The sequence below is a fragment of the Lepisosteus platostomus genome, chromosome 12 (genome assembly GCF_059453375.1).
Source record: "Lepisosteus platostomus isolate fLepPlt1 chromosome 12, fLepPlt1.hap1, whole genome shotgun sequence".
Lineage (NCBI taxonomy): Eukaryota > Metazoa > Chordata > Actinopteri > Semionotiformes > Lepisosteidae > Lepisosteus > Lepisosteus platostomus.
Window position 1 is genome coordinate 2,463,959 of NC_142622.1, and position 18,349 is coordinate 2,482,307.

At 39.4% G+C, this 18,349-nt stretch overlaps 1 protein-coding gene across 2 annotated transcripts in view; it reads right to left on the bottom strand.

The window, feature by feature from the left end:
- Positions 1-18,349, bottom strand: part of ahr1a (aryl hydrocarbon receptor 1a) — a 66,917-nt gene that overhangs the window by 21,615 nt on the left and 26,953 nt on the right. Inside the window, exons 3-4 of one of the 2 annotated variants that reach the window (XM_088600432.1) lie at positions 7,883-7,980; positions 2,893-2,982 (exon numbers count right to left, since the gene is read on the bottom strand). In XM_088600432.1, coding sequence (XP_088456558.1) covers positions 2,893-2,982; positions 7,883-7,980 — 188 coding nt within the window. Of the gene's footprint in view, positions 1-2,892; positions 2,983-7,882; positions 7,984-18,349 lie in introns of both variants that reach the window. The other variant, XM_088600431.1, reaches the window with a different exon arrangement.

An 18,349-nucleotide genomic window follows, 5' to 3' on the forward strand; every position in this document is an offset into this window, starting at 1 on the left:
TTCTTTTAGATTAACTTTTCCATCAGGCATTTCGGGCTACGGGCACTAGGAAAGGTTGCTTCTAGGCAGACGCTAATTGTGTTTATGTGACTAAGTCCATGACTCTATTATATGGGTGGTCAGCTGTGCACAGTTTTTTTATACTTTAAGTTTTTAAGCAAGCACATGTGTGATCATTCTTGAAGACAATCAGGAAATTGCATTACATAGTAAAGCACACCGTGTACATTTAGACTGCCGCATTCTTGAGCTCTACTCGTCAGCCAACAGCGCCCGTTCCAAATGGCTTATTACTTCAGGACATCTGCATTTTGCTGCAATTCTGGTTTCTGCTTTAGACAGATCCAGTCCCGTATGGTGGCGTCTTCCCGATGCGCTGCTGTTGCTTCTACCTCACCCGGTTCTACAGGAGCGATACGGCTTTAGAAGAGCCACCACCTGCTGGCTGTCGCGGCGCAGATAGTGCCAGAAAGCCTGACCCTCGTGGCTCAGCGTTCAGTTAATGCCCTTCTCTGGCTCTCTACCTCCCCATCAAATGTCATGTTCTTCAAGGAACTGTGTTCTTGTTCTATGTTTTATCATCAAAGACAGGGAATTGTGTGCAGCAAATAAGTAGTGTAGTGTGTGCACTAAAGAGGTTAAATGCAAGAAAGGGTCACAAAACCCCACAGTTTAACAGCCCTGAAAACCGCTACCAACTTTCCAGCTGTGGTCAGGAAGTCTCTTGCTTTCTGCACATCCACGATGTACAGTATACTCTAGCTGAAAATGCTGGCCTTATGAGCCCGTTACAAGTCGTAAGAAATTGCGACAAATGCCATGACTCAGGAGCCCTCCAGACATTTATGAGTAATTAAATTTAGGAATGCAATATGTGCTATACAACTGGTTACATCAAATTAATCAGGGCACAACCAGGCAAATGCCAGTGTAAGTTTGAAGATTAATTTAAATACCGGAAACAATCTCAAGAGGTTTGAGTCTATGATACTGAAACAGCACACTTCATCAAGCTGAGAAAAGCTTGGGAGATTACATTAATTTTATTTCAGATGTTATCCCACTAAAAATGCATTATGCATGATCCATTGTGGAAAAGGATTTAAATAATACCTGTAGAAAGCCTAAAAGGTTGGAGGTTCATTGCAGGGATCATAAAGAATGAAATAACCAGGCGAAAATAAAATATCCCTTCAGCAGGCAAAGCTCCGCCTCCCTCAGCAGGTGACAGCTGGTTTCTGACCTCTTCGCACAACACAAGGGGAAACACAGTAACGTCTCTCCCTTCCCTTGTAAAAGCTGAGCTCTAAAATAAATTAAAAAATAAAAGAATATCTATTTATTACAAATGACCTTTAAGGTTTTTGCCATTTGGCAACCTTTGTAATCTTCATATGAAGCTGAAATCTCTGCTGTGCACGGCATACTTTGCTGCAAAAAAAATTTAAAGCAAGCATCCACTGTAGTCCCCATAGAGTAACTGCTGAAAACATGGGGTTTACTTGCTGATAATTCTCCCGCCAAAAACCTTCACTATTTCATGTCTTCAGCTTGTTACTGTAGCTGCGATGTTTATTTACAGATAAGCAAATAGGAGAGTTTATAAGCAGATTAATTCTGTCTTGTAGTTGATCTTGTGTGAGCCTTACATATGTTGCTAATCCGTGAGTTTACAGTATAATTTTCCATTTCATAGCTTTGTCATAATATACTTTGTTGCCAAGCCTTTTCTAGTATCTCTCTCTGGCAGCAGTTCTGCTACATCAGAATCAGAGGGAAAAGGTTTCAATTTGCCTTGCTTTTCTTTTCCATTTATATCTAGAGCTACTGTGAATGTTTACTTTAGTTGTTTTGGGTTTTTTATACTTTGCATAGAAATAATTTCAACTGAACATGGAGGAACAAAGCCTTCCAAACGCAGAAAAGGTCATTTTTTAATTAAATGGAAAAGGATAGACTTATTTTTCAAGAACTTGGCTGTTACAAATAACAGGAAAGACACGACTGCATCTGTTATCTTTGTTGTACTATGAAGCCTACAGAGTGTCAAGCTATATGGCATTAAAGGAAATCAAGCACATTCTTGCTATCCAGTATAGACATTTCTGTATACTGTACTGGTTGTGAAAAACAAATGTCTAAATAAAGACCCTCGGTTTTAAAAGTGTTTTATAAACACATTATTGGGAAAATGCTCTACAAGAGGTCACTGTTGTACTCGGTGTGCAGCCAGAAGACACTGAGGATCAATATCTAGGGAAAACTTTATTTAGGAGTCAGTTAAAATTCCACTGTGTTATTATAAAGCACACTAACAAAAGACATTAAAACACATCATCGTGATATTCTGAGAATATTCTGTTGAAGTCAAAAATCTATTACACAACTACAACACTAATTTAAATTAGAAAGACAGGAAGTTGAATTCAGGGTTTTTTTTAGGCAATTAATGAAATACCGACAACACATGATCAGTATTAAAAATAAAATGGAGAGCACTCAACCAAGCACTAAGGGTGTCCAAATGTACATTGACACAAAAGATTTTTGAAATACTGAGCAACAGACCTCAAATCCTGCGAACACACTCATCTATTGTACTGTACATACACACACGTAGAAGTTTTAAAATGAAAAATATTTCGTTAGCTACAGCTTTGTTTTACAAAACCATTCAAATTCTTCCTTTGCAAAGTTAAAGGCCAAAGACAAAAAAAAATATTTTACTTGGCATAAAATAGCATCTCAGTGTCCGCCAACATTAAGGAAATACCACAGCAATCATGTTCTCGGAACTTGAATTTCTCACGCAATTGTCGCCTATTTGAACAAAGTGCGAGTCGAGAAACAAGTTCAAGAAATACTACTCTGTGGCAGGAAAGGAATGCTTACCTGATTAAATCCAAGGTAGTCCTGTATTGTAGACGATGCATAGAAGACAGCACCCTCAGCAGTAACCACCAAAACAAAGCCATTCAGAACCTGAAAAATAAATCAATGGAAGTATGGAAAAAGATTGATAAAAAGATTTCTAAAACAAAATCAGAATGTCTGTTGTATATAATGGATTCCAACATAAAAGAATGATTTTTTCCTTCACTATATTCTATATTCCTCTGTAGTCTAATTACTTAATTTCAAGCCAGATTCAATATTAAAGAGGAGATCTTAGTACTAGTAAGTGGTGCTCTTCACAAAAGGCAATGTGGATACGATTAGAAAGGAATGTGAGCAGGAATTTGCCAGTGGAAAGGAATTTTTAGTGAAATATCCTAAGTAGTGTAATAAGAGCAGGAAAGTTAGTCTTGTAACAGATAACATCTCAAAGAGAGTGAACAGACTGCAGGTTCACAGGATAGAATGAAAAATCTCCACATTAAAAATGCTAAATCCTTCCGATTTTGAATGTAACTGATTTATTTAATCTTTTCCAACCATTTCATGAAACAAAACCAGCTTGTTTTACAGCACAGTAACACAGACAACAAATCACATTAAAGCCCTAAATAAACTTTATTATTGTCCATAACCAGCTTTATGAATCTGATGTAGTCATTATTTAAATTTCCATCAGAAGCAACAACCAAGTATCAAATAGTGGCAGTACCAAGCTTCTCTTAGTAAAACCATTCAAACAAAAATGTTTTTTTTTTAATAATTCATGCTTGCAGGTTGGTTTATAAAACAGACGATTAAATGTGAATTATCTCAATAAAAGATGAGCGATCCATTTCTCTCCATGTATTATACCGTAGGTCACTAAGAGATCCAAACAGTAACAATTATCCTCAATCATAAAGAAAGGCAACCAGGTGTACAGCTTCCATTTTAAATGAAATGATTGATAGAAACTCCAAAGTTGGCCAATGAACGCATGTCCGTACGACTGAATCCATTCCAATAGAAGTACAAGGGAATCAATTTCAGCAGAAATCGATAACACATCTTCATTAAAACAAGCAATTTCTAGAGAGTTCTAGTCTCAGCACCCCAAAAATGTATAATTATGTTCAGACAGAAAGTACTTCATGCAACCAGATGTGAAAGACTTCTACAGAAAAGGAAACCGTCAGCCTACATGAGCCCAACCGTCAGACAGACGCGATGTACAGTATCGATCTTATACAACACGATAAGAACCTGCCAGCAAGCATTTATTTCACTTATTCGAAAATATAAAGGTACTGTACAGTAATATACTAAAAAATGACAATATATTTGTTTTATTAATGATTTTTGAAGCGATAATATGCCTTCTGTTAGACGGCAGAGTTGTCAACATAAAATTGGAATTACGTTTGAGAACGTACTTTTACTCCAACATTGAGACCGACTCCAACAGCCCTTAACATTTTTATTTATTATGATTTAGTTTCAAGACCGGTGCCAGCAAGCCGAAATAGCTTTCCGTTTCCTGCCCTTTATGCGAAGCAGTTCTCCCAAGATGCTCTCTGGAGGTATTTAAAAGAAAACTTCCAGAGCGGCTCACCTGGTAAAGGTACTCATTTTAGCGCAGGATGAACGACATAACCATGTGCCAGAGCTAGGCAAATCCTGGTCATTGTTGGCTAGTAAAGTACAGAGAGGAATGAGCCAGCCAGGACCCTGCTGGGTCTCAACAACTCAGCGGCTGCCCTGGTGCTTATAGGCTAGTGGCACTGTCAGTGAACTTCCCGTATGGGGCGGGGCTGCCTGTGACATTGTGAAAAAGTGATTGGCTGGAACGTGGGTGGGAGGGACTAGTCAGGCAGAACTTCCTCTTTCTCCCCACTGTGCGGTCACAGGGTTCACCTGCTGGAAACACAATTTGCTCAGAACCATCAGAGCACAACAAAAATAATTAGATTCTAAAAAATATATTCCCCCCCCCCCCCCCCGTTCTTGACCAATAAGAGTTGGTCTTATTTTTATTTTGTTTTTCTTCCACATGGATAATTTCCTTGATGACTGTACCATTATCACCATTATTCAGTTTAAATGTCTAAGAAACGATTTATTTATATCGCATATCACTGTACCATGGTGAACACCAGATGTTTTATTTTAGTATCCAAGACGAATGTGTTATAGTTTGGGAGGGTGTGTAGGAGTAGTAGTACATTTGTAGTTTCAGAATTGATTTTAAATGAAAAAATGTGACTACTATAGTAAAATACATTTCCTGTATTTTACAAATCACTTAAATCAGTGCAGCTTTTCTGTACTAAGCAAACTGCAGCATTCAAAATCCTTATTATTGCCGACATTAAGTAAATTTAATTATGGATTTAATACTTTGTGTAACTTAAAAATGTACATTAATTATACTTGACATCAAAGTTAAATGCCAAATCATAATTACTAGTAAATGAAATAAGTAGCAAACAAAATACCAATGACATACTTAAAAGGGAATGAACTGTCACTATATCTTTTGCAGAATTACACATTATAAAGAACTGCAGAATCCAATCGTAAATAAAGTCAATTTGAAGCAAAAGCAAAATAGATATGAAGTCATAACAGAAATGGAATTTCATTAAATTGCAAATCACAAAATTAAAACATGACAATTCTAAAAAGCAATCCCATCCACATTTGACTGTTTTACTTTTACTTCGACACAATAAATATCTCATCACATGACCAGGTTTACCAGTATTTAAACTGGGTTGTTAAGTTTTAAAAGTGTCCTTCCAGCATCCAGCACAACGAGTGCAGGGGAGTTATTTTTAAACGGAGGGGGGGTTTTCTCGGGCTCGTACCAAACCCATATCCGGCAAGTTATGAAATTTGTATAATATGTCGCCAAACAATTAGCAGTAATTATTTTTAAAAATCTGCTACAACTGCTTCATCGTCACAATCAAACAATGTTTTGGAAGAGATTTCCCTCATCACAAGCTGCTAGACAAAGTGTCTCCGTCTTGATAAGTCACGCAAAGAGCATTTATCTGCACTGAGAATCAATAGAGCTCATAGTGCTTGTTGTGATAGCAAATACAACATTTGAGACTTGGCAAAAGGAAAGAGCTGGGTTTCACTTTTACTAGATTAAGGCTCCACTGCAGGGGCTGGCTTTCTCTGATCTGTTTAAGGCGGCCAGATATTCCCATACAACTTTGCAACAAACATGTGGGTTTGTACTCGTATTTTAAAAAGGTGAGTAATATAAAGATGTCTATTTTTCTTTTCTTCTTACACTTCCAAACGTTTGTTGATGCTGCCACAACAGTTAACTACACTTTTAAAGCACAAAGAGGTGACAATGTAAAACTGTTCCAACAACCCGAACTCATGTGCTGGCGTTTTCTGTACCAGCAAATTACTTCAGAAAGCAACCCCGCGCACTTAAGAAAGCAGTCACATGCCTGCAGGCATTCCTAAAACATACAGCAATTACCATACATTTATTAAAGAGACGGCTGCTAGGAATTCTCAATGAAGCTCTCAAACAATGAGTGTTTAAGCGATTTCCTTGCTTTATGTTTTAATCGAAGAACTGTCCCCCACACACACATTACTGAGTAAAGTGGGTGCCCTCCTATATGTGAACAGATTTGGATGAAAAGCACTAGATATAATAATCTCTTTGTCACTATGCTCATGTTTCACTTGCCCTTGCTCACGGCACAGGCACGGAGCCATACAGCGCTGTGCCATTATAAGAGCTATTTTTTATGCAGATTAATTCCACTGTCATGAAGGTCTACTCCAGCAAACCTAAACTCAGATCCACGAGGAGATTCATTTGTCTTGTATTTTGCAATGTAAACTCAAACGGAAACCTTAGGCCTCTGAGCGTTCAGTATACTCCATTACGTGCAGCTGTAGCCACACCACAATCACTAGAACAATGACGATCCTGAAACTGTGATGAGCTTCGGGTTGTCCACTACCTGAAAATTGGTTTTTAATTATTTCCAGACAAGATGCTCTTGCATTGCTGAAGGTTACCTCTTGCAGGTTCAAAAATATTGTATCTACTTAACAAAAACACATCCCATTGAAGCTCCCTGCCTGAATGTCAGTAGATGCTCTACATTTCACTGTTGAACACTCAACATTCAGCTACGTTTCTGAGGCTGCTTTCCTAAAGAAATTGCTTTGAAAGGGAAGGGTAAAAAAAAATCATTCTTTGAACACGTGAAAAAAGCTTCCCCATATAAGCTGTAATTCAGATTAATAAGAAATGTTTCCATGCTTAATGATTTAAATTAAACATTTTCGGAATGTAGAGGTGCTATTGCCTGCTGTAGACAACCAGTAAACCCACAAGGAAAACCGAGCAGTAGTGTAATCAACATACGTTGCAAACCTAGTTTTCTCTGAAGTACAAAATCTTGGATATACTAATGGAAATTCTTGTTCAGCCATGTCCCAATCGGTCCTTTTAACTGCAGTGCATTCCTTATGTCAGCTTTTGCCAGACCACTGTAAGAAGCATGAGTATGTGGAGTTTAAAGCACTGCACCATTTTGACTTGCTTATTCTTTACTGAAGATTGTTAAACAACTCACAGATCCAAAGTTTTAAACATGTTAATGCACGTTTTTGTTTTGCTGATCTTTTAAAATATGGGGCGATCAGCTCTGCAGCAGTGAAGGTTGCTCGAAAGCTCGAAGGCTGGCACTGCAGAGGTCTGCTCGAAAAGGAACTGCAGATGGATTCAGGAGGGTGAAGCCCCAATGATAAACCCAGGGAATTTCTTTACATCCAGCAGAACAAAAAAAACAGTGCAGGTATTTTTTGGGGTTGAAGGCGTATTCTTAAACGCCACCCCTCGCTGAATTACTGGCAGTATTGGTCTGCTCTTCTACTGATCTTGGCTTTCTCCTGCCTCTGTACGGACTGCACACTCCCACCCGTGTTGGCGTCTGAATCCACGCCGCGCAGAGCTCACCTGCAGGAGCAGCTCCCCCTCCAGGAGCTCGTCCGTCGAGTGCTTCAGGTCATGGAGCCCATTGCCATCTGGTTTCCTGCCGCCGTTGGGCTTCAGAGCTGCTGCAAGACACCGAGGACAAGAATCACCACACAGAACACCACCGCTGACAGGAATGAGGGAAAACGGCAGTGTAGTCTGGAGCTCAGAGCACACGATTACCACACTGAACCAGGACATGTGGGCCTCAGGAACGGTTAGGACCTCTGAGGAGAACAAACGCATTTTGATCCAATCATTATTAAAAATGAATGGCTGAAAATAGCCAAACTACTGTAGGGGAAAAGAACAGCAATAGAATATATATATACATAAAAATATGTATATATTTAAAACAGTTCATCTGAAATTAGCCAGAAACATTAATACTGTATATGTATGATGATATTAAACGGGAATACAAAAGGCAGTGCCTTAAGGAATTTCTCAAATATTTTTAGTAGCAGTTTGTTAATACTAAAACATCTAACACTTACAGAGGTACATTTGTATGTACAAAGGTATATTTGCATTGTACAATAATTTATAAAACTTAAACTCTACAAGGAAACATTATTATTAGTCACAGGTAATGCACTAATATGTTAAAATAATGTCTATGAAATATTAATTATAATGACGGACCAAAGATGCTCAATCAATTTTGTACCAAAACAAAAAAGCTCTTTATATAACGTGCAGTGAGAATAAAATTCCTTCAGGGCTTGAAGCAATTTATCACAGCTTGTTGATAATTTGAATCTTTATCGCCACATATTTTCGCAGTATTATCAATTTCAACAAAATCAAAGCAATTTTTTTTGCTTCAGGAAAATAATTTGAGCTTTACTGTTCCTGCATAACTGGGTAAAACATGGAAGTTTAGACCAGATACAAATCAATTATTTCCTCAGCGTAGGTTAAATGTCAGGGTGTGCCTGCTGTGGACTAATTAATTAACATATTTAACAGTCTGTTTGTGCATTTAGATGGCAGGAGTTCAACTGACAAAAATAGACTTAACTTGGAAACAAAAAAGCAGGGCTGCTGAAGCATACGTCCCTCGATAAAGGTAATTACTGAGTTTACAGTAAACACCCTGGCCTACTGAGAGCCGGAGTGAGAGCATTCAGCACACTGTCAGAGCAATTTCAATCTAAACTGACAGCGCTGGCCAAAGCAACACTCTAGTCGGTTAGCTAGGTTTAACAGGGCAAACTTACGCTGCACTAAGCTCGTGGTAGCGACCCATACAAAGCCCTTCAGTTTAAACAATCAATCTTATTTCTGAGACCAATGAGTTGGGTTATATGTTCTTGGTCAGTATTGGGGAACATTTTAAACATTGTTCAAGTACATTTTCAACGTAAGTGATTACACTGTTTGTGCACATATGAAAATAACCGTACACCTGATGAGAAAGTGGAAAAGCAGAGATTATATACTGTACAGTATGTGACAAAAGGTCGTCTGTCTCCTGTGAGCACTTCAGTTTATTACTGGGCAAAAATACATTTTGCAAAACCTCAGCAAGGCAGTGCTATGTCTAACTTTACTCCAGCTAATATCTATCAATCATGTCAAACAGGAATGTCATATAAGCAAACAAAAGGCTGTTGTTAACTAAATAAAAACATGCCTCGATGACTTTAGTATGGAAAAGGATGATTTCACTTATATAATGAAATGAAAAGGAAATGACAAGGCACAAAAGGGTAATTACTAATGCTTTTATTCTCATTTTATCCAAGGTGAATTAAATATCATCACCCACTCACACCTTTTATTGCCCTTAGGGTAATGTATCTTCACACTTCTGAGTTGGAAAGGTACACTGAAGAAGAATAGAGTAATAGACACTCTAAACTGCAGGGCAGCTTATTGCACAGAAGAGGTTTTATCATGCAGATTCTGTTCTGAAACGTTACGGTCTAGTAAGTGAACTGAGCTGCGAGCTGCCCTTCTCACAGAACCGGCTTAGATTACACATTGTGTTCCCGTCTTCATTACCTCTCCTGCGCTGCTCTCCTCAGATCAAGTTCAACAAACACAATGCCCTCTGAATCACTTCCCCGAATGAGCCTGCCGCTGAGGGCCTGCATGAAACCTGGGGAGGCCCACTCCAGACAATGTGAACAAGGTGGCTGAGGTACAATCAGGGACCGATTTCCTCTTGCAGCCACAGAGGAAGCAGAACAGCCAGCACAGCTTCCCGATCGCTGTTTGTGTTCCACTTTTCACCACTGTTGATTCAACACAGGATCTACGGGGGAACTGAGCAGCAGTGCTGCACGGTGGAGCAAAAACAGCCTCAAGTTTCAGTCCAAAAAAAAAATACAGGAGGGAGAACACGGATCCCTTTCAAAAACAGTATACCGACTCAGTTTCAGTAATACAGTTTTGGGTGAGAACAACAGCAAATAATTTACAAACTAGTTACAAACATCTGGGGGGTCTGTGCAAAAGACCACAAAAGCTAACTTTTGGCACAAAACCAAAAAATGTGTATTAAAAAAATATAACGCACCCTTTATGAGTGTCTTTTATTTAAAAAAGTTATCAATTTGTGTCAACATCAATCCTTCCATTTTCAAACGGCTTCTTCCAATTCAGGGTCGCAGGGGAAGCTGGAGCCTATCCTGGCTTGAATAAGTAGATCTAATATTTTCTTAGAGATTAGCACATTTCAACTGTGAGAAAATACAATAGTGGCATAATGGGAACACCTGGGCTTGACTTTTAAAACTGATCAGTCTTTCCCCCGAGTCCAAGATACTAAAACAGCACATCTGCATGTTAAAAAAAATATCTAAATTTTATTTAATTTCTTAAATTACGGTGTCTAACAGCTAATACTTTCGCACTAAAAAAAATAAACCTTTTTTAAAATGGATCATTGACGGACTGGGAATATGGAGCTGTACAGAAGAAAAAACAACCTCTGGTAAGATGCTGTATTCACCGGTGAGTTTGCTTGTCACTTGTCTTTGCTGCCAAACCATGCAATATTTCTCACAAATATCAAGTGAAACTTGTTTCTTTACAGTAGCTATAATCAGGATGGAAAATTCAGAGGTAAGCTTTGGAGGCAGAGAGAGAGAGATGTGGATTACAGAACAGGGAAGTGCATCTTCAAGCGATTCGATGTGGCAGAAGGGAACAGGCAGCGAACAACCCAATCATTCTCATTCCCTGAAACCCACATTTCTGACACAACGTCAATTTGGGAAATCACTGCAAACAATGAACTTTCTTCATTCTGAACCATTAGAATGTACCACGAAAACAAAAACCACCAACACAGAAACACTGAATTTGCACCGTCTGAACAGCGGTTTTGTACAGGGAGATTAATATGGGTGTGAGATGAGATTCAAAGGTCGGCACCAACTAGAATGACCCTGTTAAGAGCTGCCAAAGGGCTAGAAGTTAAATAACCTATAAGTTGCTTATCGGGTTCAAAGGACAAGCTTCTACTTGTAGTGCCTTTGCTCTATGGATTCACAGGGAAAAAGACTAAACTGAGCTCCAGTGTGCATGCAGTTTACAATTCAACAGCACTCCCTCAGCCTCCATGCTGGTGTAAACAAGGCAGGAAAATATCTGCCCAGTCCAAGTATAATTCAATTCCCTGTATAAACACTGCTTAAGTCACAAGTCTGATAAGCTTATGTACAAGGGCATTATGCACACCTTCAAAGTGCTGGATGACGAAAACACTGCATGTTATTTATAGACTAACAGCTCTAGGTCACGGCATTAAATCTTGAGGGGAAATTCTGAATTTATTTTTATGATGTTCCACTTTTCCAACAGTATGTATAGTGAACTATATTTTACTTGTAGCATTATGTTTTACAGAACCTAAACTATTCAGTGGATCCATCTGCTAAAGATCCATACAGAATGTCCACACAATTTCAACCTAGTTGATGTCATCACTCCTTTTAGCAACCTAACATTACAGTTTGTGCAATTTAAAAGCCAGAGGTTTTCCCAAACTTAATGTCAAAAATAAGTTGGAAAAGGCCTCATGATTTCAGTACCTCAGGGTTTCCTTGTTCATTAAGCTCCCTCCGTAATCCCCTAGGATTAAAAGGCCATGGGTACCTCAAGGACCAGAAACATCCAGACCAACCAGATTTCCATACAATTACACCAGAGGATCATCCACTTCAAAACAGAGCCCTAGGGGATAGTCAAAATGGCATTAGATAATGTAGGTGTTGATTAACTTAAGAGTTCTTTGAGCAACAACAGTAATAGACTGTATCTTAGAGTATACAGTACTCAACATTTACAAGGGTTTTGGTGCAGAGAACCTTTGCAATTAGACAAGTTCACATACACCCTAGACTAGACTACTGGATAATGTACTACAGTATACAGAATGAATAGTTAAAAAACAAGGAACCCTCCTTTATAGGATAATTAAAGTATTAATACACTAGTTTTAAATTAAAATCACACCAGTATCACAAACAACAGTAATCACAAACTTAGTGATCACCTTCATGAAACAACATGAATCCCTCCTCTGCGTCCAGCCTGCACTCTCTCTCTCTGCCTCCGTGATTAGCTCACTCTACTGTAATGAAACGGGAAACAAAACTGCCGGTGGGCCTGTAAATTCGTCTCCAGCCTGTCGTTCCCCATGCCGCCGACAGAACCGGGAGCGTTCATTACGATACAGAAACGCGACCACGCTGAGATGCCGATGCTGGGCAGTGGGTACTTGGGCAGGCGGCAGGGACAGGCTTGCTAGCTAGATACGTCTCACCACCCTAGTCTGTCGTGCGGCTCATTTCAAAGTTGTGCTCAGTTTCACCCAGCACTTCTCTTCTTCCACACAAGACCACGAGGACCAGGAAAAATCACGAATACACAAATTTATGAATGTTAAATTTGTAGATGTGGGGGCCCTACTGTACAATATTTAGATTTGCAGAAGGCTTTTGATAAAGCTATTCACACTTATTTTACACTTGTAATGGATACAAGAGTACAGGCGAGAGGCAAATGCTCAGATTGGGGTGATCTGGCCTGATGTAATTAGTGGAGTGCCACATGTATCTGTATTAAGACCACTGCTCTTCTTAATGTTTATCTGTGATGAACTGCAGTTAGTGAACTAGTGAAGTTTACAGATTATACCAAAATGAGAAGATAAGCAAACACTACAGAAGCTGCAAAGCTAATTCAAAATGATTTATATTAATTGTATAATGGACTAGTACAACCTCGTTTTGAATATTGGGTACAGTTTTGGTCACAACGTAACAAAGATGTCTATGATTTAGACAGTGCAACACAATTTAAAATATCAAATAAACAGCTTTATAATTATTAAACATAAGGCAGTAGAATATCACCCTTCTGCAGCAGCCATATCACCTTGCAACTCACAACTGGCAACCCACTGAAGCTCAGCAGGTGTGAATCTGGTCAGTACCTGGATGGGAGACCTCCTGGGAAAATCTAAGGTTGCTGCTGGAAGAGGTGTTAGTGGGGCCAGCAGGGGGTGCTCACCCTGCGGCCCATGTGGGTCCTAATGCCCCAGTATAGTGATGGGGACACTATACTGTAAATAGGCGCCGTCCTTCGGATGAGACGTAAAACCGATTTCCTGACTCTGTGGTGTCTCTCGAAAAGAGTAGGGGTGTCCTGGCCAAATTTCCCATTGGCCCTTACCAATCATGGCCTCCTAATAATCCCCATCTATGAATTGGCTTCATTACTCTGCTCTCCTCCAGGTGGATGCTACACATTGGTTGTGGTGAAGGGGAGTTCCCATTACCTGTAAAGCGCTTTGAGTGGAGTGTCCAGAAAAGCGCTATATAAAAGTGTAAGCAATTATCATCATCATCATCATTATTATTATTAAGATGCCTATGCTGTTATTCCTTGACAACCTTCATACACATACTGCCAAAATATACATCAGTGCAGGAATGACACTTTTCAGGGAGTTTTAGAATTATTTTTCATAATAATGGACAAAAGACTCCAATGCTGTTTGCTTCATTATCAGTTATATGTCCAACATTAGCTAGTATTCATTCCTGAGCTTTGAACTAATTCTAAACAATGACATTTGAACCAAATGAGCTATGTTTCTTATTATGAAGGTTTGGATCCATATCAAAGAAGCTTCTATGTATGCTCTGAAAAGCAATAGACACTGCATAAACGTATACCACAAAAAGGATTTCAAAAAAAATATTTTAGTTTTTTCAGTTTCTATAGTTTCCTTTGGTTCCCACATTCTGTGGTTGGTACATTAAAATGCCAATGTGCAGTACCCCATGCACAAACCTACTTGGTGTGGACAAAGTGCAGAGATGAGTGGTAGATTTTTAAAGAAATCCCATCGCAGCAGGGAACAGAATCCATGCCATTCAGATGCCAACTGGTTTGTGATATTAACACAGCTCCGGGCAAATGAGAAATTAATACAGAGCACTCATCTGAAGTACTTACCGTTTAAAAAAAAAACTGTATCACACGATATCAACAACAATGTCAAGCCAAGTGCCCAACGAGAAGGCAACCTCTTTCCTCGACTCTGATAGGATGAGGATACCTGATCAAACAGAGTGTCACAACAGTCTAAACCTACTGACAGAATCACAGGGCAGACTGTGTGGACTGGACACACTGTGGCCAGACAGCACTTCCAGTTTACCCTTAGAACACATTACAACCTCAAAGTGGAAACCCCACTCCCCCCCCCCCCAAATTGACAGTTAAAGATATGCAGTGTCGTTAAGGTACCGGATTGACCCAAACCTCCAACTTTGCAATGACGAGGTGTTTTTTTCCTCCCAACCTGGCTAATCACTCCTTATTGCTTTAGCAGTTTGTGCAAGCAAAACATTAAGATAATATCTTAAACAGAATCTTAGCACTGTTCACATGCAACCCCGGAACACAGCCCTGAAGAATTTCCCCAGCGCTGGTTTGTATCAACGCTTGGCAGGGCTCCCACTATTCAGCCAAACAGGTCAAAGTTTGTAGTTTGAGCCAACAACTATCAAACTGTTTCATAACCCCTCTAGTAGAGTCAAGAGTTCAACAAGTCTGTTCTAGATTACTCACGCAACCAAGTCCCTTCCCCTCCTGGGAGTCTATATAATCACCAGCCCTTGAAGCAGAGGAACCAGCTAGCCTATTCCGTGCCTCTGCAAAGTGCTGCTGGAACAGGGTTGTTAAGGAGGAAAATAAAAAATCCACTTGACAAAGTAACCATGATTTACCACCACTCTCAACTTCTACCAAAAATATTTTAAAGACAAAAAAAAATCCCTCATACTTGGATTTACAACTTTAGAGAGATTTAAAACCTCACTTTTCACAGTGGGTAATGCAACAAGTCCAGATACCCTCAAGGGCCTGTGGTGCTGTATGTAAAAATAAAAGGCTATTTACAGTTTACTCATGAAACACTGGCCAAAACTGATATCTCTGAGAGAGTGACGGACCATACATCACATGACAAGTAACTTAATTTGTGCATGGACAGCATGTGACAACACAATAACACTGTTGATTCAAGAGAGAGTACTGGAGAACACGCCTAGTGAAGTCAGAAACATTGAGGACGTGATTAATTTACAACAACAAAGGGGCAAAACTTTGGGAGCTGGCTTTTTTTCAAGTGCTTGTAAGATTACCAAGAAAATCCCCATTTCAATAGTAAATAATCAGATTTCACCATGAGGAACGGCCATTAATGAATCCAACATGTTCCGTCACAAGCAGAGTTATGGACAGGAAAGGAAATTTCCATCAGTGTTCTCAAATTTCAAGAAGCGTTCCAGTTTCTCGGGTGACCCTGAAATGGAACCCTCAAAAAATAAAAGATACCACTAATGTACCTCAACTGGTGGCAGTAACGGTGTCCTTGAAGTTAAAACCATCCTCTCGGCTCAATATAAGGGGTGATACAGCCAATGATGTAGAGTGATATGTTACAGTTTATGTATTTTTTAGTTAATAAAGACTTCAAGTCTTTATTTGAACATCATGTTTCATGATTATGGTGTGATGTAAATAAGCTAAATAAGCTATAAGTAGACTTCAAAGATGACACACCTTCTGTTTGCCTTTGTATACCCTCCAGCAAAAAGAAGCAACACAGGTACATATGCTATTAACACAACAGTGTTGAAGTGCACATGGCATGTTGACAAACAGGTTGGATTGTCCAAGTAAACAGAGGATTTTCAGAGATAATGGTTGAGCTTAATGCACAGCACGTGTAATTACATGCTCTTCAGTCAGTATGCACTGCAAACTCCTTAGAGGTTAACTGTCATTGAGTACAGAGGTGTGAAAACAAAAGCCAAAGTAGAAATTTCACTCTTTGCAAAGCTACATTTCATGAAACCTGAGAGGAATCAAATCCTAGGACAATACAGAAAGCCACTTCAATTCCCACCTTGCAAGGCTCATCAATGTGAGAAGAGCGGAGCGACTGCTGACGATCTCGGAGAAGACGCGTCCAGATACGACCTCACAAGAGAGTGGATGGCCAAGAGTTGCAACTGCTGCGAATCCTGCTCAGTGAACTGCACCGAGATCGTCCTGAGGCAGCACACAAGAAGAACCGTTCCATGCACCCGCAGCCAGCTCTGTCTGGAGAGTCTAGCAGTTGGTACTTCACTGGTGTCCCAAGGCTGCACTTTCCATTCTTTATCATCGTTGGTTTCCATCTCCTCCCCCTGCTCTTTCTACTGCAGCACCACCATGATGGCAAAACCAAACGAAATGACAACATCCAGTGACCGCAACCACACCCACTTTTGGTGTCAATCCTGATTCAGAACACTGCAGGGCTGAAGTCTTGCAGCTCAGTTAAAGCTTGACCCTGTCATTTGCTAATGGTAACTAGTGAGAAAGAAGTATTCTATTTTTGCATCGCATTATTTTTAAACAGTTTGCACAGCTGCACAATTTTTGTTACGGACACTTCTTCCATTTTTCATTTCCTAAAAAATCCTTAAATGATATTCACAACGATATTTTTGTACATCTTTGTTTTTAATGCATGAACGAGTTATAACTGAGAACTGGAAACTGCAGCAATGCTAGAAACAAACCTTGGAAGAGCTGCTACACACTGTTACTCCATTAGCAGTCTTTACTACAAAACCAGCCGTCCCATGTAAACAAAACTGGATTCCAAGTGTAGCCATTGGTTTACTCACAACGTACATAACTGATAAGAATAAAGGGATTTAAAGCAACCAATTACAGAGAGCTTTCATTAAATAAGCACATATATATGTACATAATCAACAAGCAGGAAAGTAATCAGAATGAATTAATAATAGTGGAGGTAATGCAGCTGAAGACCAGGTGGTCAAATGCACTCTCTCGTCTCTTAATTTGATTCCAGTGCATCTTGGATTTTAATTCAACATGGCTGTTCCATTACTGCACAGTCAGCCGAGCTACTGTGAGGCTACTACTGAATGTGTACAGTATGTAGGAAATATTTAATAACACACAATTGAATTGCATTTTGGGAGGACAGCCTGTATGTATTGTTTTTCAACTTCAATATTTACTTTCTGTATTTTGAAATTTTTAACTTCGCATCCCTCAAATATTTCAGCCTTAAATAAAATGTGATAAAAATGGAAAACATGTCAAATCTCTACTTTTTTAAGCAAATCAAATTCGGCAGATACATTGCCCTTTTAGTCTGCTGCTTTGCTAGCGTTCTTTTCTGAAGAGTACCCTTGATTATTTACGAGTTTAAATTTAGGAAAAAGAAAAAAAAAAAACTCCAGCAAGTGTACAGCGTGATTTCTGGTAAAGCCCTGGCCTTCCAGGCCCGCAGAGCGTAATTCAACTGGAGACGGAAAAGCAGCAGACCAGGCCAGGATCTTGTCTTGGCCTGGTGATTTATAGCACCGCGCTTCTGAAGCGCGGCCCTCTGATACACTCCCAGGCCAGCTCACGACTGTTTCATCTAACGAACAAGTTTCAGAAGGCCACACAACAGACTTCCCTATACAAATATACCTTTAGTCTAATGAGTACTTATATCTAAAGCATGAACTTTTCAATCCGACTTTAATACTTCAGTAACTAATACTAATTCATTTGGTGTTGTGTGCCTCCATCCTATTGGAGACATTTTAACTGTTTTAAATAATAATAATAAAAAAGGTACATTAAATGAGACTAAGAACTTTGTGTTATAATCGTGCTGTTACACTCATCTATCCCTACCTTTAGCTGACAACACACAAATCAGGAAACTTGCCCACTTACACACTGACTTCCTCTCACGAGCCCCTTTCACTAGAAGAGAAAACGGCCTGCAATCAAGTACAGGCCATTCTGCCCTTCAAGCCCCTTGGTAGTGAGAAGTTATTCGATCTGAGGGTTTCTTGAAAGAAAACAGGGCACTGTAGCTTCAGCAACATGGCTGGGAAG